This window comes from Ceratotherium simum, chromosome 2 (genome assembly GCF_057802395.1).
Source record: "Ceratotherium simum simum isolate JZ-2026a chromosome 2, ASM5780239v1, whole genome shotgun sequence".
Taxonomy (NCBI): domain Eukaryota; kingdom Metazoa; phylum Chordata; class Mammalia; order Perissodactyla; family Rhinocerotidae; genus Ceratotherium; species Ceratotherium simum.
Window position 1 is genome coordinate 41,826,096 of NC_141901.1, and position 22,678 is coordinate 41,848,773.

The 22,678-nt window shown below is 47.5% G+C and overlaps 1 protein-coding gene across 2 annotated transcripts in view; it reads left to right on the forward strand.

The window, feature by feature from the left end:
- Window positions 1–22,678, forward strand: part of KCNN3 (potassium calcium-activated channel subfamily N member 3) — a 147,532-nt gene that overhangs the window by 87,730 nt on the left and 37,124 nt on the right. For both annotated transcript variants that reach the window (XM_014791920.2, XM_004436116.3), the window contains exon 3: window positions 2,723–3,141. In XM_014791920.2, the coding sequence (XP_014647406.1) occupies window positions 2,723–3,141 (419 nt within the window). The remainder of the gene's footprint in view (window positions 1–2,722; window positions 3,142–22,678) is intronic.

The window sequence follows — 22,678 nt, forward strand, 5'->3', positions numbered from 1 at the left end:
GCACCATCTCAGGCATTGGAGAGAGGCAAGATGAGCTAGGCGTGGGTCCTGTCCCAGAGAGCTCATATGCTCAGAACACACACAAGGTGGGATGTGCCAAGCCAGTGGGTCTGTGTAGGACCATAGAATTATGGCTCTTCAGAGCCAAGGGCACCTCAGGGTGCCCCATCCATCCCCTCAATCTCCAGAGGAGGAAACTGAGCCTGAGAGGGGAGCTTATTAACACAGGGTAACCCAGTAGGTGGTAGTTATTGATTCACTAAACAAGCATTTATCAAACACCTACTATATGCTCAGATCTGGGCTGGACACTGGAGATACCCCAGGGAACAAGAAAGACACAGCCCCTGACCCTTTAGAGCTCCAACTGTGACTGGTGGGTCCCAATCTGGGTTACACTTAGAATCAGCTTGGGAGCTTTAAGAAAAATGCCAGTGCCAGGGCTTCATGCCCAGAGATTCAAATTTGCTTGGTCTGGGTGGGCCCGGGCATGGGTATTTTTAGCAAGCTCTCCAAGTAATTGTAATGTGCAGCAAGGTCGAGAACCTTTGCTCTAGGGAGAAAGACAGACAAAAACCAAGTAAACACAAATAGATACATAACTGAGATTTGCGATTTGTAAGGAATGAACACGATGCTGAGTGAGGACACAGCAGGGTGGGGAATCTGTTATCTGAAAGGAGTGAGGCTGCGCTTACAGAGCTGTGATTCCAGGGGTCAGATGGGAGCAGGCATAAGGGTGTCCTCATCTGGGACAGCAATCGAATCTTCTGGGACATATTGCCCCCCCTACAGATCCACATATCCCTGCACTGGAGCCCTATCCACCAGAGGCTGTCAATCTGCAGCCTGAAATGGCTGTCTGCCATTCCTCCATCCCTCAACCCCCACCCTGTTTATGAATGCCCCTCAGGCCAGCCAGTTTAATAATCCCTCACATTTTTAGAATAGTTAGTAAAGCACATTCCCTCTTATTATCTGTATTATTGTATCCTACCGCTAATCCCATGAGATGGGCAGGGTCAGGGTTAATAGTCCCATGACGGAGATGTGGAAACAGGCTCAGAGACGTGGTGTGACCTGCCTAAGATCACACAGCTGATAACTGGATGTGCAAGACTTCAGTCTAGCTCGCCAGCCTCTCATTCCACCGCCCTATGTTGCCCCCCACCCACCCTGCACCAGGAAACTGAGACAGAAGCAGGGCACCTGAGAGGCAGGTGGTGACACCCGCCCTGGACCAGCACCTTCCTGCCAAGCGGCAGAATGGTGCGCCCTCTCCTTTAACTTGGATGGCATACGATCTCGGTCCCCCTCAGGGAATCAAAGGGATCTGTGACTCCTTGCTTCAGTTCCTGCCCAGAGTGAACCCAGTTACTATGGTAACCTGATGCAGCTCTTTCCTATAGGGTGGATGGTTTTCACTGTGTATGTGGAGAGTTTGGCCAGGCAGTCACGTGGCCATGGCTTGGCCTCTTAGCAGCATTAGGGGCAGAGGGAACCCTTTGAGCAGCCATTAGGTGTTTTCTCTTCCCACAGATGGTGGAAACCTGTGTCTGGAAACACCTGGGCTTGGCTGCCCTGGGGCAGGAGGGTGGGAGAGTCTTGGCTGGGTGCTGTGCTGGGTACCCTCTCCTGTTTAGAGATCACACCTTCCTCATTAGAGCACCTGGGCCAAAGTTGGCCCCTGAGCCAGCTGCCCCCATAGAGCTTTCTAGTTCCCCTCTGTGATCCTCATCATTGGGGCCATGCTCAGAGCTGTCTTATTCAACCCTGAAGCCTCCCAGTGGGACCTCCTTGAGAACAAAGCCTGGGCCTTCCCTGTATGTGAATGCAGGCACGAGCCCAGGCTGGGCACACAGCAGGTGCTCAGTAAATGCTTGTTTCAGCTGCTTTGCCTCTCCTCATGCCATGACAGCAGGAATCTCAGCTTCGTGGAAGGTTAGGGCTGGAAGGGGCTTAGACATCACTGAGCCCAACCCTCATTTCACAGAAAGACTGAGACCCATCCACTAAAAATGCTAAAAACAATACCAGCTAATATTTACAGAGCGTTTCCTGGGTGCTAGGCAGGATTCCGTGCACTTTGTATATACTAATCCATTGCAGCCTCACAGAGACCGCTATGCAGCAGGTATTATTATTGTCCCCAGATGGGGAAACTGAGGCACAGAGAGGTTCAGTAACTCACCCAAGATCACAGAGCTGGTTGGCGTTAGGATCAGGATCCAGACCCGGGCATTTGGTACGTCTCCAGGTCCCACACAACAACACTCCACTGCATGATGTGAGAGCAAGGCACTGCCAGGGAACACCTGTCGATTTCTTCTCTTAAGGGGGAGAGGAGTCTGCCAGCCCTTGTGAGTTCACTCACCCGGGAAACATAACTTTGTCACCTCCGCATCCCCTCCAGGGCCTGGCAGGGTCTCAGGGACCTTTTTTTTTTTTTTTAAATACAAATGAACTGTTCTTCCTTCTTCTCCCGAAACAGTCAGTTTGGGGGCACGTTGGAACAGGAAGGGACCTTGGGAAGCAATTTACAGAAATGGAGGCCCAGAGAGTGAATGTGTCTTAGCCACGTCTCCCGACTCCCCCCTCAGGGCTCTCACCACACCAGCGAGGCCTCCAAAGAGGGCCCCTAGGTGGGTCAGCTGCCCCGTGCTCCCTCAGCCGCTGTGCGCTTCCGCCCTGGCCACACTAACGGGCTCTCTGCTCCCACCAGCTCTTCGTGATCGACAATGGTGCGGACGACTGGCGGATAGCCATGACCTACGAGCGCATCCTCTACATCAGCCTGGAGATGCTGGTGTGCGCCATCCACCCCATTCCTGGCGAGTACAAGTTCTTCTGGACCGCGCGCCTGGCCTTTTCCTACACACCGTCGCGGGCGGAGGCCGACGTGGACATCATCCTCTCCATCCCCATGTTCCTGCGCCTGTACCTGATCGCCCGCGTCATGCTGCTGCACAGCAAGCTCTTCACCGATGCCTCGTCCCGCAGCATCGGGGCCCTCAACAAGATCAACTTCAACACCCGCTTCGTCATGAAGACCCTCATGACCATCTGTCCTGGCACTGTGCTGCTCGTGTTCAGCATCTCGCTGTGGATCATCGCTGCCTGGACGGTCCGCGTCTGCGAAAGGTATTCCCGCGGCTCCGGGTCTCCACTCGATCTGGGCCTTCTGAGCACAAAGCGCATGCTGGGATGGGGGACGGAAGGAGGAGCGGGGGTGCCAGGATGTGTATGGTCTAATGGAGACAGCCATATCCCCAAGCACCTCAAAGGAGCAAATGGGAAAGGGGAGGGCCAAGTCAGGGCTGAATATGAGCTGCAGCATCCAAACTTTGGAACCAAGGTAAGCTGGGAAAAACTAATATATAGTATTCCTCATTTTCTGTTCCCTCTTTGTAAGCCAATATAGCAAAGCATTCTGGTTACATCGTTAACCCTTTCTCCTGTATAACACTTTGCAATTTCCGTGTTATCTCTTCCTCTTGGAGATTAACGTTGCTCATTAGAATTTTAAAGGCTCTGAGAAGTCCTGCAGTAATGAAAGTGGTTTAATTTTGTTTAGTCCAGATTTTTGCAAAGTATTCGCCCACAAACCCTTTTCATTGTACAACACTATTGATGCCTCCCTACTCAAAGTTTGATCCACAGACCAGCAGCATCAGCCTCACTGGAAACGCGTTGGAAATGCAGAATCTCAGGCCTCACCCCAGACCTACTGAGTAGACTTTGCATTTTAGCAAGTTCAACCAGTGATTCATCTGACTTGATAGTTTAAGAAGCACTGTACTGATGGAACATACCTTGGGAAACATTGTTTTAGGAGGCTGGTGGCTGGGCAGTGACTCAGAGAAGCAGCTGGTGGGAGAGAAGGATGATATGGCCTAGTAGAGATCCGGGCCTCTAACCCACAGGGGCTCAGCCCCTCATAACTGCCGTCACCGAGGCTCAAGGATAAGACTGTTGCTCTCTCCTTCCACTGCCACCCTCAAGCTGCCCTTAGTGATGCCTCTCCCTTTCAAGCTGACCCTAGATATTCACTGTAATCTGATTTCACATGTGGAGTCTGAAGACCTACGTTAGAAACCTAGATTCTGCCCCTAAGTGGCTGTGAGACCTTGGGCAAGTCACTTAACCTCTCTGGGCCTCAGTGTCCTCATTTTAAAATGAAGCTCTCTTGAGATAGAAGGAAGATATGTTCACCTGAGACAGGTTATTTTTATTATGTTGGGAGCCCTGGTCAAGCGTCCTGTGTAATTTACATGGATCCTGGTAGTCACCCTTAATTCATCAACATTTATAGTTGTATTGCCAAATCTTCCATGTACCAGTGTCCCAGCAGAGATAAAATCAGAAAAGGAAGACTGGAGGAGAGTTAGCCTAAAAACATCTCTCATGGGTGCGTTGAACCAGATTTCCCACATATTTTGATATGTTCTGTTTGCAGACATTTCTTTCAGATATTCAGCCAGCAGACACACAGTCACACTATGAGGGCATTCTTCTGGAGCAGGACAAGGGCCCCTAAGCATGGCAGAGTCAATCTCTGAGAGCCAGTGCAGTGTTGGCAGACACTGCTCACATACAAAGCCCCAGGGACACACGACACCCATCTATTCAGAACCCGCCATTACTCAGCAGCTGACATTGCAACACCTGCTCTAAGTTGGACTACACCTCATGATGCTCATGAGCCTTTGCTGGTAAGCAGACGCCCTTTCTGCGATGGACAAAGCATGTGCTCAGCTTCCAACCCCAAACCCCTGATAGTACTCTGAGCTGAGCAACATCGTGCCAGTCACTTTGCCTCTCTAGGCCTCAGTTTTCTCATCTGCAAACTGGGGCTAATAATGTCCACTTTACAGGATTTGTTGTTAGAGTCAAACAAGATAGTGTACTGTACACTGCAATACAATGATAGTGAAAATTAATAATAATAACAGAGATCCCTTGATAACTCTTGGGAATTTTGTGGCTGCCTTCTTATAATCAGAACAAATCAATTCCTACCATAGGTAGTCCTCTGCTCTATTTTCCTTTCTGATTGATTGAAGCCAAGTCTTCTAACAACAATCACAATTGAATTTGCACAGCCCCTTGCGGTGTTTTAAATCTTCCACATCCTCAGATCAACCCTGATTGGTGTGTATGGTCACCCCATTTTCCAGATGAGCACATGGGCTGAACATGGAACAAAGTACCCGCCAGTGAGTTTCGCTATTTATTGAACCTCTCACAAGTACAGGTGATGATTTTTTACTGGAAAATAAGTGTGCTTCAAAGTGCACAGTTTGCAAAGTACTCTGTTGTATTTTATTTGGCACTGAAAGGCCCTCCAAGGCTTCCCCGGCCCCCGGCAGAGCACCAGGCCTCTGTCCACAGACATGACTGACAAGCCCCAGCTGAAGACCGTGGCAAAGGCCCAGAGAAACAACGAGCAAATCAAAAGTTCTCCTGAAGTTTCCCTTTCTCTTGTGAAAAGGCCCTTTGACCAAAAGGCTTCTGCTTAGATCTAACACGAGGTGTAGTAAAGCCATGTGGGTGTTATCGTTGCTCCTGTTTTTCAGGCACTTACCCTGTGCCAGTTCTGTGTGAAATCTCCAAATATGTTACTCCATTTGCCCACACTGTAGACCTGTGATAGAGCTCCCACGACTGTCCCCATTCTAGAGTTGAGGAAACTGACGTCAAGTAACTGACCAGAGGTCACAGAGCTAGTGAAGGTGGAGCCCGAATCTGAGCTTGATTCTGACTCCGAACTTCGTGTTTGTCTCACCCCCAAGGCTGAATCCTGCACTTACAAGGAAACCGTGGCCTCAACTCTTTTGGCGACTTTCCCGATCTGAGAGTCTCAAAGCCACTGAGACTGACACTTAAATCCCAGTCTTGCTGTTTTGTCTGCCTCTGAGGGCTGTGCCCTTAACCATTTTATCACACTGTCTTCAGGGCTGACTTCAAGTTGCATGCAAACATATCCGAGTATAGTGGGTGCTGTGGTGTGCCACCCAGAGGCCCCTCTAGGCCCAGGCTCTCATCCCCTCCCTCAGCTGGGGTCATCGGCTGTGGCCGAGTCCCTCTCCCAGGATCGCCCTGGCTAAAGGAGCTGCCTCAGCCAAGGTCAAGCCCCCTGCCCAGGGGCAGCAAGCATCCAGTGACTTGTCAGTGTAGGAGTTTAAAGGCCCAGCTCCTTGACCTCTAGCAGGACAACTCTGCAGGGCCATCTGGGCTCCAGGGCTCCCTGAGGGACCGCCAGAAGCTCCTGTTGTGACTGCACAGCACTCTGTCTTCTCCCTCTACCCAGCCCTACTTCCCTCGCTCCTCATGGGTGTCCATCCTGAGAGCAGCCCCCATAAACCTCTGGCACTCAGATCGCAGAGTCTCAGAGACTCTTCCCCAGGAATCTGCCCTGGGGAACTGTGAAAATATGCATAAGTAAGTAAAGTATATTTTTTCCTAATCAGGCAAAGCACTTCTCTTAAAAGGACCAAGCAATTTCTTTTCAGATCAAGCTTAAATGATCATTGTCCTTCCCCAATGTCAAATAGTAAGTAAGATTGGCAGAGACCTTGAGACAGGAATTATTCAACCAGAGACTGGATAGAATCCGGAAGTAGGGGCTGCTTTGGGGGCTGAAGCACTGGACCGGGATGGGAGGAGGATGTGAGCAAGATGACCTTGATCTCTCTCAGCCTGATCTGATGATGATTCTGTCACCTTAGACAGCAGAGAGGGTAAACGACTTGCCCAAGGTCACATAGCAGCGTGACAGGTTCTAGAAAAACTCCTGTCTGCTGATGCCCAGAGCAGGGCTTGTTCACATTCCAGGTGGCTTTCATCAGCCTGGACTTATCTCTAGTTGTATACACACACTTCTGAAGTTGCTATGGAAATCCCTCTTCAGCAAGATGCATTTTAAAATACATTTCTCATCTCTTGGGTTGGCTTTTATGTGACAATAAAGGTTTTTCACATTTCCTCCTTCCAAGACGGGAGAGGGAATTAGTAATTACCCAGGATTGCCTGCTGTGGGGAGGGCAGCATCGGGTTACCAGGAGGGCAGCGACAACAGCGGGCTTGTTTTCCCTGGACCCCAGTGAGGCATTACATCATGGGTTCCGAGGCCTGACAGTTGTGGCACTCGGCATTCTCTGGGATTCTCCTGGCCGCGTGCCTGCCTCCCACAGGCCTCCCAGAGCCCATCTGAGGAACCTCCTCATTAAACACTGTCACACGCCAAGCTGCCCTGCTGGCGGAGGGACCATCTGAGGCCCCGGTCCTACAGCAGCAGGTTGGGGAAGTGGGCTTTCCTGGCACGCCCTGAGCAGAGGTCTGCCAGCTCACATGTGGAGGTTTATCTCCCTGGGAGGAGCGGCAAGGCCTCCCCTAACACTGATAAAGCGGGCTGAGTGTCGTGATCCCGAGCCAGGTTTTGTAAATGACCCTCCAGCCGCTGGAATAGATTTCCTTTGGACTCTTCCCTCCTGGGGCTCCAGGTTCTGCACACAGGCTGTCACAGTGTCACAGGCCTTCCAGCCTGTCAACAGGTCTTTGGTGATCGTGGTGTGAATTTTTGTCTTTTTCTGCATCTTGATATTTTAATGAGAAACTTGATTCTGGAGATCTGGCCCCTGGAACTGGAGAAAAACAATTTGTGTTTCATTCTTTCTCTTATTAAAACAAAGCCACCCTTCCCATCGTAAGGAAGATAAAAAGAGGCTTCCTTTCTCCATCTTCTTCTGCCTCTGTCTCAGACACCCAGATCTGTACCAGCCAGAAGCCAGAGAGCAAGAAGAGTTCCCTCCTCCTCCCCATCTCCTGTCCACAACCTCCTACCACCCCTGGCAGGGAACCTTGACTCCAAGAACACAGTAGAAAGCCTACAGGTTGAAGCACATTGCATGGGGTTGACACAAGCCCCCAGGTAGAGCCCTTGTGTGCTGGGCAGAGCTGAGAAGAGACCTGCGAACAAAGGGGTGAGGACTGTGACTTGTCACGGGCCCCTTTGGTTTGAGGTGCAACCTCCAATGTGGAACATATGCACAGTGACCCACTGGGACGATGGGAAGAAATGATCAGAACTTCTGTTCATAGTTATTTTCATCTAAAAAAATTAAGCTTTACTAATATTGTATATGCAGGTAGACAGTAAAACGTGCAATTTATAAGAAATATATGTATAGCAGGGGGAGTGCATGCTCAAAAAACTTACTAGTAGAAGTCCATGATTCTAAAGTTTGCATACCACTGGTTTAGGGTAGCAGAAGACTAGTTAGGGAGAATAGGAAAGTATCCTGCCACGTTGGATGAAGCCTGCTAGATCCCGGAACCCTGCCCCCTAACTGGAGAACTGGAAAGTCAGCACCGGATGGGGCAGAGGAGCAGCCCAAGGCAATCCTGCTGCCTGGTGCTGGTCTAGGTAGATCACTCCTATTCAAAGATGAATTCATGGTGGGGGGTGCGGGGGAGAGAGGAAGGGTGTGGATGGAGGGATGGGGATCCTACAGGAGCCTTTGAGACAAACCTGCAGCATTAAGAAAGAGGAAAATAATCCTGAAGATGCAGAAGAATGTTTAATTATGAGAAACAAAAAGCAACATTAAAAGATCCTTGGGGGGCCGGCCCCATGGCTTAGCGGTTAAGTGCGTGTGCTCCGCTGCTGGCAGCCCAGGTTCGGATTCCAGGCACGCACCAATGCACCGCTTGTCAGGCCGTGCTGTGGCGGCATCCCATGTAAAAGTGGAGGAAGATGGGCACAGATGTTAGCTCAGGGCTGACCTTCCTCACACACACACAAAAAAAGATCCTTGGGCATCTCTAACAGGGTGCAGGAAGTTGTGATCTCCACAGCAGAGAAGAGTGGGCAGATATGAAATGAAAATGTGTGTGGTTCACATAAGCACCATGTTCCAGAAAACTAAGATTGTTTTAGCAAACAGAAAATCCACATTGGGGGCACTGAATTTAAAAAAATGTCGAACTTGGAGGACAAACTTAAAAGTTCTCTCAGAATGTAGAAGACAAAAACAAAGAGATGAGAGAAGAGGGTGAACAGGACAGAATTGGAGGCTTTAGAATCAAGGTTAAATGCAAGAATTAGAGTAATTTTGGAGGAAGAAACCAGAATAATTTGGATAAAAGCATAATCGTAGACATACATGAAGAAAACTTTTCCAGAATTGGCTGGCTGGAGGGGTGGTGGGAAGGTTAAGATTAGACAGATCAAAAAGTCTTCCTGTTTTCCAAGTAGAGAGAGAAAGCAACCCCTAGACATATCCTAAGAAATTTTTTTTTTCAGGAAAATTCACTGAACCATTAGGTTAAATAATCCTAGAAGCACACAGACAGCACAGAACAGACTTTTCCTCAGAAACCTTAAATTCCGGAAGCCATTAGGGCATTAGTGTCACTCACATGAGGAAACAAAGAGGAATGAAAGTCATTCTGGGAGTTTTATGGGCTCAGAAGGTAAACAACCTATGCTTTCTGGGGAGCTTGTATACTAGTTGACCAAGGGATGAATCACAATTAAGATCTTAATAATGGGAGCCAGTCCTGATGGCCTACTGGTTAAAGGTCAGCAGGCTCTGCTTCAGCAGCCCAGGTTTGTTTCCTGGGTGTGGAACCACACCACCCGTCTGTCAGTAGCCATGCTGTGGCAGCAGCTCACATAGAAGAACTAGAAGGACCTACAACTGGAATATACAACTATGTACTGGGGCTTTGGGGAGGGAAAAGAAAAAAAAAAGAGAGAGGAAGATTGGCAACAGATGGTAGCTCAGGGTGAATCTTTCCCAGCAAAACAATTTTTTAAAAAAGATCTTAATAATGGAACAGTGTGAAAGACAGACAGGTAGACAGCATTGAGATGAGGTAAACATAAAATCTAGACTACCTTTAATTGTGGTTGCAAAACCAAATTCTAATGTCAAAGAAAAAGTGGATTCTGGGGACAGTAGATGTATGAAATAAGAACAATAATTCCATAATAATTAGAGAGTTGCAAACCCTCAGATTAAAAAGTTGAGAGGAGAGGGCTAGAAAGGATTAGTGAAAGCATGCAAAATTCATCATCTTGTATAGAAGAGAATTTAAAAAGCCCTATCATTCAATTTTAATAATTAGAGAAGTATAGTTTAAATCATTTTTTAAACCTAAAGGTAACCACAGGTAGAATTTTAAAAGTGTAACAATGATGATAACAATAGCATCACCCAGGTATTATTTCACTTACTCCATTGCACAGCTTTGTGAGGTATGGGGACTATTATTATCTCCATTTTACATGTGAGGAAGTTGAGGCACAGCGAGGTTAAGAGCCAAGGAGCGGCAGACCTGAGACCCCAACACCCTGCCTGGGAGCCTCACTTTTCCCTACCCTGAGAATGTGCACTTTCCACATCCAAAGATGAGACACACAAACAACATTAGAGACAGAAAAATAAAGGAAGCAGGAAGGATTTAAAAACAAAAAGCATGAAACAAGATGAGAGAAAACCAAACGTAAAACTTATAACAATCAACATAATTGAGTTTACCTCCCCTATTAGAAGACAATGTCTCTTACTTAGATAGGATTTAAAAGCAAAATTTAATTTCATGCTGTTTGCAAAAAAGGTACCTAAAATGGAAGGAGCCAGAAAAATAAATGAATAGCAAAGATTTATTAGGTAAATACAAACTGAAGAGCAAATGAGGAGAAACCCTCATTTTAAACAAAGTTGAATTCAAAGCAAAAATCATTAAATGGTCCAAAGAAACAATTTAATATGGGTAAAAATACCATACACAGTAAAACTGTGAACTTTTATGCAAAAATAAATAAAGAGATCAAGAATCTAAATTTTTAATGTTTTAATTAACTGATAAATATTGAACTTTGTAGTCTATAAACAAATAATACATCTTCTTTTTAAGCATCCATGGAACAATTACAAAAATCTATCAACTTCTTGGCCACACGATTCTGATTCAAATCAGAAAAATTTTTCAGGCATATTCTCTAACCACAAGGCCATAAAACTTCAATTAAAAAGAAACATTTTAGGGGAAATTTTAAAGCAATCGCCTCAATTACAACATAATCAAAAGAGAATTACTCAAAACTATCATTAAAGATTATTTAAAAATTACGATGACAATTCTATATATCAAAACTCAGGGTGTGACCAAAGTTGTACTCAGATGAAAAATATCCTTAAAGCTTTTCATTTAAAAAAAAACCAAGCATGAAAATAAATTGAATTCATTAGAAGAACAAAACATACCTCAAGAGAACAGATTACATCTATAACAAAGACAAAGACAGGAATTAATGCATTCAAAAACAGAAAAACAGAATTTATAAATCCAAAAGATACCAACTTTGAATAAAGCTCAACAAGAAAAAAGTTAGAAAACAAAAACAAAATTAGAAATTTTAAGGGGGAATAACTAGTGATTCTGAGGATGTTTTAATAAATGAGAATAGTTTAACTTGTTTTGAAAGAGAAGACCATTGAGGGGGACTTCCTCTACTAGATAGTAACATGCATTATAAAACTCAGGTAAAGTCCTTGTGGCATAAAATCAGTAAAGACAGATCAATGAAACCTAGTGGAAAACCCTGAAATAAACCCTAGTATGTAAGAAGCCAACTCATGAGAAAGAAAACCAATTAGGAAGTGATAGATTATTCCATAAATGTTAATGGGGAGATTGGATACTTGGGTGAAAAATTAAATTAGAACCCCATTTCTCACCAGCCACCAAAATAAATTCCAGGTGGATTAAAGAGTCAGATGTAAAAGAAGAAACCATGAATGAGCTCCAGAAAACAAAGTGAATATTTAATCAATTCTGAGGTGGGAAAGAACTGTTAAGCATAAAATCTCAGAAGAGAAGAAACATGAAGGAAAGGGCTGGTGTATCTGATTATATATCATCCATACAATTTTAGATTTCTGTCCTTGAAAAAATATAATCTTATTTGAAAAGCAAATGTTACACTAGCAAAAATATTTGCAGCAAAGATGACAAGAGGTAAATATCTGTATTATAAAAAGCAGTCTTAGAAACGAATCGGAACAACTCATCTCAGTAAAAAAAAAAAAAAAGGCCAGACAACCACAAAGGAAGAAATACAAAAAGCCAATAAAATGAAAAACACTCATATAGTCAGCCTCACCAATCAAACAACTACAAATTAAAACTACAAGGAGAGTTATTTTTTCTCCTCTGGAATTGACAAAAATTTAAATGAATATAATTCAGTACTGGACAAAGTTGTTATTGGTGGTGGTGGAGTGGGCGGGTTGTTTCTCTTACACTCATGGCAAGAAGGAAAATTAGCACCACCTTTATGGAAAAGAATTTACCAGTATGTCATGGGAGCCTTTACAAGTTTGTAACTTTAACCCAGTAATTCTCCTTCTAGGAAGCTATTCTAATGGAATAATCAATTTGTGTCAGATTCTTCAGCCTGATGCTGTCGCTAGTAGTGGAGAATCAGACACCAAGTGACTGTCCAGGATTTAAATGGTTAAATAAATTATAGCATATCCATATGCTGGGTAGTTAGGCAACAATTAAAACATCAACCTTTTGAAGACTATACTAAGGAAAATAGTCATGATGTAACATTTGTGAAAGGAGCACACAAAATAGTATTATATAGGATGTTATCAATTTAAAATATATAGTTGTTATAATATGCATAGAAAATGCTTGCAAAATACATATAAATATTAAGTTGTTTTCTGTGTGGGATGTTACCTGTGATCTTTTCCTTACATTTTATTGTATTTTCTACAATGAGAATGCATGACTTAATATGTATGTATTTGTTTATTTTTTTAATGGAAAGAAGTAGCATTTGTTTTTTCTCCCTCCATAAAACCCCTCTTTTCATCTTCCACAGGAATTCACGTTTTATGTCAACGGGGCTTGGAAAGTAATGGTGAATTGCTCAGTTTCTACATATAATTCTCTCAGAAAAGCGCAATGCAAGTTCCTTCCTGAAGGGATCCCCTCCCGACCTAGCAGCCAGTGGCCTTAATGGACAGGGCAGCGGGACGACGGGAGCCTAGGGCCGGAGTCCTCCTCCTCCTGCGGGCGGGTGTGTCACTTCGAGCCCCTTTGTGGCCGAGGGACGTTTGTGGGCGGACCTAGAGCCCGTGTGCAGGCAGGTGGAGTTCCGCAGGAGAGGTGTGACCGAGGCGGCTCCCTTAGGTCTTCAGCACCCGCTCTGCGAAGGGGGCCCTGCGACGGCTCGCGAGCGCCTAGGCAGGTGCGGTGAAAGCGAGTGTCGGCCATGGAGAGGATGCTGGTGCCGGGGTGCGGCGGAGGCTCGCTCAGGGGCCGCAGGGCGGTGGGGGAGCGCAGGGCGGTGGGGGAGCGCGAGCTGGTGGGGGCCAGTGGGCGGGGTCTCCACGGCAGGGGCGGGCCGCGGAGGAGGAGCCCGCCGGCCGGTCCAGGCGCTGCCCGAGTTCAGGTTCAACCCTGCCCTGGTGCCCGCGCGCAGCCGGGAGTGGCTTCACTTTCTCTATTTCTGATTCAACAATTCTTTCCTCTTTCTCATTTGCAGTATTTTTGTACTCTTGGATGCTAAAGCATGGAAACCATTCATTTGTGACTAGTTTCTTCGTACTTTTATTTATATTAAATAATAAGGTTACTTATATATTATATTATAATTAATGGATGACACCTCTTAGAAAGGAGAATCAAGAAATAGGAAAATGAGGAAAATTTCTGTAAAATTACCATTCTGAAGCACTAAGTTTGGGACGGTGTGGTTGCAAAGTGAGCTCCGTATTGCACTGAGAAACCGTTCCATTTTTGCAGCCGAGTCAACCCCAGGATTACTCCAGCCTGTCTGGGTTTCCTTCCACTCTCTCTGCCAGGTAGAGACCATCTTTCTGCCTCCAGGAGCTTTGCCTTAGGTAGACCCAGCTAAGTGCCAGTTCTTTCTCCAGCTGGGAAGGATCATTCAGCCTTTCTCAGCCTGGGATCCCAGAGAGAATTAAGCCCTCCAGAACTGGGCTGGAACGGCCGTCTTCCCCATTCTGCCAGGATGGTGCACAGCTAGTACCACGCTAGATGTACATATAGGAGAGAAGTTGCTTGTTTCCTACATGGATGCCTAAGGGCATCTGAACTTAATTCTCACCGCCTGGCACCAGTTGAAAAGGGCTGCACCCCTAGGAGGAGACAGTGCCAGAACTCTTACAAGGGTGGGAGTCCTTGGAGGAGCGAAGGTGAGGAAAAGGGAGGGGTTCCTGTAAGCCACGTCAGCCACATCTATTTGTGGGCTGACAGTAGTCAGACAGGAAACCTATATTTTGTCAACTTTTCCATTTTTCAACTTTGGGGTTGTTTTGTTTGCCTGTGGTGATTGCATTGTACTCTGCGTCTCTGATACAGGCACCCACCAGCAGGGGACTGGACCCTCAACCCACAGACCTTCTCCATGTGCTCGGTGGCCTAGGACATCTCACGTGTGTTCTCGTCACCGCCCTGTGCTTTCCACCCGCCTCCGCTGTGGGCCCGGCCGGCCGCCCAGGCTGGTGTGGAGCCCTGCATTCCGGCTCTCACAGCACAGCTGCAGGAGGATTGTTTCATGTGATTTTTCTCCTTCCATTTAATACAGACTCCTCCATCCCCTGAGACTTGTCCCTAGTCCCCCAGAAGCTGAGCTGGGAGGGAATATGCTATACTCTAAATGGCACCTCATTGAGTACCCCCTCACTCCCCTCCACCTAGATGCCCACTTCCTCCCTCTGCCCACTGCCCAAGAGTTTAGGGGCAACCCTAGTCTCCTGGTGGCTTGGGAGCAGTGGCCCTGGGAACCTACCAGCCCTAACACACCTGGTCATTCTGTCCTCCCAAGAGGCTCATGGGAGGCGCCTGCTCACAAAGCCCCTGCAGGCTGTCCCAGATAGGCCCAGACATGCTGAGACGGGCCAGATGGGCTCCGATACCCCCACAAGAGTAGGGGCACAGAGCCTAGTTCATAAAACTCCTCCTGAAAATTTTAAACCAACACACGCTGGCAGTAGCGTCAGCACGCCAGAGGCTGAGTCCTGTGATGCACACAGCCTGAACTCAGGGTTAAAAGACGGTTGGGCTCCTGGTTCCACCATTTATCTTGCACATGTTCTTGTCCTGGCCAGAATCATGCAGTCTCTGCTCTGGGACAGGGAACTCACTGCTTTAAAAGACCATTCAATCCGTTTGCAGACAGCTCTGATTTAGAAATATCTTCCTTGTATTGGTTAAAATTTCACTCCTTGTAGTTTCTGTCTTGGGTCCTAACTCTGTTTTCTGTATCCACACAAAAGAAGTTCGAGCAATGTAGGCTGGTGGTTAAACCGTTGCCATCTAGGCAGATATGGTCCTAGGGCCCTGCTCATGCTCTCAGCAGCAGGTGACCTGGGCAAGCAAGCCTCAGGACGTTGGGGAAATGGGACAATTCACAAAAGGCCCTTAGCCCAGGGTAATGCAGTGAGCGCATGGGGAGCATAGTGAAGCAGGCTGGCATTTTCTCTTCCACTGAAGCATCTGAGAACAGGTTTCATCTTCTCCAATCTATGGTCTCTAATCCCCTCAACAAGTCCTCACAGGTCTCTGTCAACTATCAGACTCCATTCTCCTGCTCACCCTCCTCCCTGGTCATCAATGTCCCCACAAAGTGGAGGCCCCAGACTGAACATAAAGCCCCTAGTGTTAGACAACCTCCCATTTTCTTGGCATTATTCTCCTCTTAATGCAGCTCAAGAGTGGCCCACAGGAAGGATGAGGGGCACCCAGAATAGGCATAATGGCCTGGGAATTGGGGAGGGAGACACAGGGCACATCTCTGTTTAGATTTGGCACTTTGACAGCCCCATGCTCTATTGTTAACTTTTCCTCCACACAACTGCAAAGGCCCTGCTTAGCCTGAGCCCGGCGGGGAGTGATTGGCACCCCCACCCCACATGGCTCACCACCGGACAGGAGCCACAGCTGAGGTTAAGGCCAGAAGGGTGGTTTGGCCATGTGGGGGGCAGGTGGGACTCTAAGTGTCAAGAGACCCATGCCCTGCTCCCAGCTTTAGCAAGGGGTTGGGGGTCTGGCCTGGGCTCCATTTCCCTGCCTTAGTTTTCCCACTGATGAAAGCAGTGGTCTGTCAGGCCCTTGCAGATCTTTAAACAGGGATTGCCGAGCACTGAGGGTTGAGATCGCCTCCCCTGCTCTCTGGGCCCACCCAATACTGTTCTTTCCCCATCCCCTTCTGCTTCCACCAGCATCTCCTTCCTTTAACTGGACATTCTCCATCCTCTGCCATTTCCTGTCATCACACCTGGCCCTGGAGAATGCATCCACTCTCACAAGAACGCATCCACGCCTCCTAGGTCGAAACATTGAGCCAAGCCTCTCCCCTGAGCTGTAATGCTGCATTACAAATAGCTGGCTAAATAAGAATAATGTTATTAATAGTTATTGAGTCCTGCTATTCACCAGGCACTGTCAGGATTAAATATACCTTAGAGAATAGAACATATGTGATTGCTTCCCTCTTTGGGCTTATAGTCTAGCAGGGAAGACTGATAATAAGTCAAGAAACAAATAAGGATGTAATTTCAGATCTATGATATATACTGTGAAGAAGTTAAAAAACAAAATTGCAATGATTTTTTAAAAAGTAATAGAGTTGGAGAGGGATCCCACCCAGCTGGGGCCTACTTGGAAGGTCTCTCTGGAGTGGTTACATTTCAGCTGAGAACTGAAGGGTGAGAAGAAATGAGCCATTTACATACCAAGGGGGTGGGCTTTCCAAGAAGAGGGAACAGCAGGTACAAAGGCCCTGAGGTGGCGAAAAGTGTGGTGTGTGGAGTCACTGAAAGGGGAGTAGAATGGACGGGCATGTGACTGTGGCAGGACCTAAGCTACAGGGAGGGCATGAGGCTGATACGAGGGGCCCTGGGGGTCATCTTAAGGGGTTGAAGCCAAGTGCAATGGATAGCCTCTGAAAAGTTTTATATAGGAGAGTAATACAATCTGGTTCATTCTAAGAATATTGCTTGGGCACCTTTGTGGAGAGTAAATTAGAAGTGGGCAAGAAAACTAGCAGGAGGAGGAGTTAGGAGGCCATTGCAGCAGGCCAGGCAAGAGAAAACAGCGACTCAGAAGGGTGGTGGCGGCAGTGCAGAGTTCCTGAATGCATCCTGTGTACACGCTAAGAGTTTTATGAGCATGTCCTCATGCACTGGTGTCCCAGGCATCAAGTCTCTGTTTAAACTCATCATGCTGCCCCTAAGTTCTCTCTGCTTCTCTGTCTTTGTCTTCTTTTTCTCAGGAACTTTATCAGTTAGTATTAGTTTTTGGCTGCAAGTGACAGAAAACCCAAAATAACAATAGCTTAAACAAAATAGAAGTTTCTTTTGTTATGCAAGAGACAACTAGGAAAGGGTCAATTCAAAGCAGTTATGGTGCTCAGTGGCATCAGAGACCCAGGCTCCTTCTCCATTGTTGCCCTGCCAGCCTTGGTACGTGGTTTCCTCCTCATAGTCTAGGAAGGCTGCTGGAGCTGCAGCCATCCTGTCTACCTTCTAGCCAGCAAGAGGGAGGAAGGGACAAAATAAGATGAGCTCTTTCTCCTTAAAGACATTTCCTGGAAGTAACACATGTCATTTCCATTCACATCCATCCATTGGTTGTTCACATGGCTGGAAAAATGTAGTCTTTATTATTGGTAGCCATTGCTCATTCCTGGGCTCTCTTACCAATGAAGAAGGGAAGAAGGGCTATTGGGCTATAACCATCTCTTAGACTCAAAACCATTCACCATCCTTCTACCCACACCCACCTCCATTCAGCCCTCTCTTCAGGCATCAAGCCCTATAGTTCTTATTCTATAATGTCTCTCAAATTCATCTCTTCCTGGTACCTTGCTGTTGCAGATCCTTGTCATCTTACCACGGACTATAGAAATAGCTTCTCTGGTTTCAAATTATGCTACCACTAGATACATTCTCTTACCTCTAAAAACCTTCAATGGCTCCCTCTAGAAGATGAAGTCCATATTCATTGCTTTATTGTCCAGGGCCCTTTGTAGTCTGACCACAGTCAACCTATGATAAAACCAATTTGGTTCAATTTCAGTAACAATAGCAATGATTGTAATAACACCTCACATTTCTAAATGTGAAGTTTTGTTGCCTACAAAATTGAAAGCAGTGGCTCCTGAAGTCAGAAAACCCAGGCTCACCGCCTAGCTTAATAATGGACTAGTTGTGTGACCTTGGGCAAGTCACTTACCCTCTATTAAATAAGACAAGTGCCCATGGCTGTAGCTGGTTCTTGACAAATACTTTCCTTTTCCTGGGCCTCATTCTTCTGATCTGTAGGTTGGAGGTATAAGCCTGTCTTACCTACTTCCTAGATGGGTTATGAAATTCAGACAAGAGAAGGCATGAAAAGCCAAGAAAATCATAAAACACAGGACTCATGGTCTTCTGCTTCTCCCAACGGCCCTAAGAAGTGAGCAGGCAAGACAGGGTCCAGAGTCCCCAGGTTGTGGACCAGGACCTGTGACTTAGAGAGGCTGGGTGATTTGTCCTGTCCCCTGACTGGCAGGGCAGTGGAGGCCTGGGACCCCAGGATCCTGACCACCTGCCGCAGGGCTCTTGGGGTACTTGTTAAACTGGGGAGTTGTCTCATGTGACTATTGGGGCCAAAGGAGAAAGAGCATAATGTGCAAGGCAAAATAAGTTTTTCTTTCCGTTTGGGTTATGAGGTCATTTTATAATTCGTTTGAAGGCACACTCGCTGGTGCCTAGACAGAAACTGTGATTGGTGCCATAGAAAACCCGTGATTTTTGGTGGGAAGCCACTTCCCGTTAGGGAGTACAAGTAAAAGAACAGCTCATTGTCCTTGAGTGCCACAATGTCAGTTTTGGGGGAGGTGGAGGTGGGGTTGGAGACTGACTAGACATTTTCTGAGAAAATATGTCAAAATTAATAAAGTAAACAGCTATATTGTCAAATTTACCGCATTAAGTAAATGTGAATATAGTTAACTGGCTGGTAACTTTATAATTGTTTTGTCAAGTTTAACATCTGAAATTGCTCCCACTTAGTTACCAGCATTCTTAATTTGTTTTGTTCTTGTTTGTAATTTAAACTGTGGATTTTATTTAGGGAATAAATGTGTCTTGAGGCTTTTTATTATTTCAGAAATTAGACTATACCCTCCTGAGGTTGCCAGACTGTCGCTGCGGCCAAATTAGGCAAAGCCGGTGAGGGCTGGTGAGACTCTAGGCCAGGGTCTCAGAAGCCTAGTTAAGGATGGCCTTGAGCCTGAGGAAAGAGAGCCATCATTTGTTAAGTGCTTCCTGCGTACATCATCCCATTCAACCCTTACCATAATCTTTGTAGTATTATCTCCGTCTCACAGATGGAACAACTGAGGCTGGGGCAATGGGGTAACTCGCCCACGCTTGTGTGAGGTTCTTGTTTGCCTCTCCCTCAGTAGATGGTGAGTCTGTAAGAGAATGTCTTCTCGAGTGCCTGGCACTTCTAGGAGGTCAGTATTCATTATTATTATTATTATTATTATTATTATTAATGTATGTGTGTGTGAGGACGATCAGCCCTGAGCTAACATCCGATGGCAATCCTCCTCTTTTTGCTGAGGAAGATTAGCCCTGGGCTAACATCCGTACCCATCTTCCTCTACATTATGTGGGACGCCACCACAGCATGGCTTGACAGGCAGTGCGTCGGTGCACGCCCAGGATCTGAACCTGCGAACCCCGGGCCGCCAAAGCGGAGCGCACAAACTTAACCGCTGTGCGACCGGGCCGGCTCCAGTAATTATTTTTGAGTAAGTAAGGAACACTATCTTATAGTTCACAGCTTTACAGTCTGTACGCAGTGTCTCCTCTGTGGCCCAGCACTCCGTGAAGTGGGCAAGGCAGGACTAATTTTCCCGTTTTAGAAATTAGGGAACAGAGGCTTTGAGAGGTGAGTGAGGCAGAATCTGACTGCTGGCCCAGGGCTGCTGCCTGGAGAGGCGAGTCCTCCACCGGCGGCACTCCCGTGCGGAGCTCCTGGTGCCTCCCTCCAGGGTCCCCTAGGCAGCCGGGTGCCATCCAGCCTGAGCATCCCCCGGCCTGGCTATTTCCAATCCACTCAGTGCTTGAAGAGGCCAGAGCCCAAGGTCACTTAAGCTAACAAGCGAATGAACCTGTATCTGGGCGAGCGGATGATGAGGATGGCAGTGGAGATCTTTGTTTTAGGGGATAATTGTGTTTCCTGGAAAGTCTGTGGAGAATGGTGCCATTGCTTGAGGGTTTAATAAAATCACTCATCAGATAAAAGTAGAAGCCAGTAGATAAGTGTTTGCCTAGGGAATCATCATCATCAACATCATCATCACATTCCTGATCAACAGCCTCTACTCTAATCACGACAGATTGGACCAAAAAAAAAATACAGGAGGCCTTTCGAAGACTTAACACCCGGAGGACTTTCCTCCACGTCTCCTTCTCTGTCTGTCTCCCTCATTTCATGAGTCAATTTTTCCTCCCCATCTGTTTGCTTTCTGGCACTTTGTACAACTGTCTGGGCTCTTTCCTTTAGCTTTCTGCGGTTGCTCAGCTCCGATGTTTTCCCTCGCCACGCTTCTCCTTTGTTTTGGCCGTCTCCTCTCATCTCCCGGCTTCCAGTCCTGTGAAGTGTCAGAGGTGGGTTGTAGTTTGTAGCAAATGTAGCAGCATTTTGTTGCCTGGCAACACGTAACAAGTGTCTTCTGTGATGGCTGCTTCCTGTAAAACAGAACCAGGGCTGGGGATGCTGGGATGAAGGGGCCTCCAGGGGCCTCTCTGGGGTGGCAGGGAGGAGGAAGGGGAGAGAGACAGACAGACAAACAGATTGGCTTGTGTGGTGACTCTGAGTGTGGCCGTTTGACTCTTTCATAATGGCCGTGGCACCGGCTCACCCTTTCCTGCTCTGTTTCAGGAATCTCAGGTGTTCAGTGGTCGAAAGTCCTGGTTAGGAGCCCTCAGAGGTTCTGTGTAACTTAGTGATCACCTGCGGTGGCTCCCCGAAGCATGGGCAGGGGAAGGCTGCGAAGTGGTTTCTACCTGAGCTGAACTCTCCTTCGTCCTGATCCACATGGGATGCCAAAGGCCTCCTGTGTGTGAAGACGCCTGGCTTCTGCGTCTGTAGTCAGCCCCCAGAGGCTTGTGGGGAGGGAGTTGGGGGTGGAGCGAGGGTACAGAGTGTGATCAAAGAAACACCTACCTTAGAGCTGGAAGAGGCTATGGAGCTTATTTAGCCAAATGCTCCCATTTTACCCATGAGAAAACCAAGGCCCAGAGAAGAGAAGCGACTTGTCCAGAGTCACACAGCAAGTTGGAGAGAGTCTGAGCTCCCAGTTCAGGGGCTTTCTCCTGGGACCAACCGTCCAGGGCTCACATGACTGGTGCCTCACGGGGTAGAAAGAGGCAGCACAGTATGCTTAGGCCCAGCATGCCCCTCTCCAGCCTCTATTTCTTTACCTGAAAAGAATGAGGTTTGTCAGACTAGAGGTGGCCCCAAGACTCAGTGACTCCCAGAGACAAAGATGACCCAGCAGGCAAAGTGCCTCCTGCCCAGGTCTTTGACTGTGTGTCCATGGCTCTTCTCTCCCTCCTCAAGAAAGGCCCAGCAGTTGGTGGAGTCCTGGGCCTCTGGGCTAATGCTTCCTAAGAGAATCTCATTCTGGTGGCAGAGACCCTCAGCACAGCCACTCTTGTGCTCCTGAGGACACTTGTCACCATTGGGTTGGTTTAGGGCAACCTCCTGAGAATCTCTATTTTTCCAAACATGGCCCCTTATGGCTGCGAGGATGGGAGATGCAGATGCCCGCCCCTCTCCATCCGGCTCTCCATCCCATGTGGGCAATGGGGCAAGAAAAAGTTCTCAGAGGGCCACAGCTGCTCGGAGCTGGAAGGGGCACTAGAGGTGCGGTGGCCTGGGCCCCCTCATTTCTCAGATGAGAAGATGGAGGCCCAGAGCTATGAGGGGACTGCTGATGCTGAGGGAATCTTACACCATTCTTTTCAGGCCCTGCAAACGAGAAGAAACCTCCAGATGGGTCATCTCTTCTTTGTCTTGCTGTTTCTTTTCCTCCAGCAAGAATCTCTCAGTTCAAGAGGCAGAAGGAAGGAATACCGATGCAGAGGGCAGCCTTTCCCCAGCTGAATCCCTTCATTCTGCTCCTGGGGCCGCAGAGATGAGCCACGAGGGGCGCGGAAGGCTGTTGGCCTGCACCCTGGTGCGTGAGCCTTTCCTTCCAGCTGCTGCTCTCACAGATCTCAGAGCATGCCAGCTCTGGAGATTTAGAAGTTCCTCCAGTGAGAAAGCCCTCTTTAGTGGGGAAAGTTGGGTGTGTGCTCTCTCCCTTTCTTTCTCCACATAGTGCTGACCTTCAGAATTAGCATTACTTCTCACAGGTTCCAGGGCTTTCCAGTTAATCATGGAAACCAAGGTCTGAGTGGTTTGGCTGCAGGAGAGGTGGGCCTAGACCAGCCCGAGACCCCGCCTGCCCCAGACTTTGTCACCCTTCACATGGCCAAAGGCCATCCCCAGAAATCCAAGGAAGTGTGCCACCTGGACACCCAGGCCTGTGGAAAGAGGTTAGAGGCAACTGTGGCCCACATGCAGG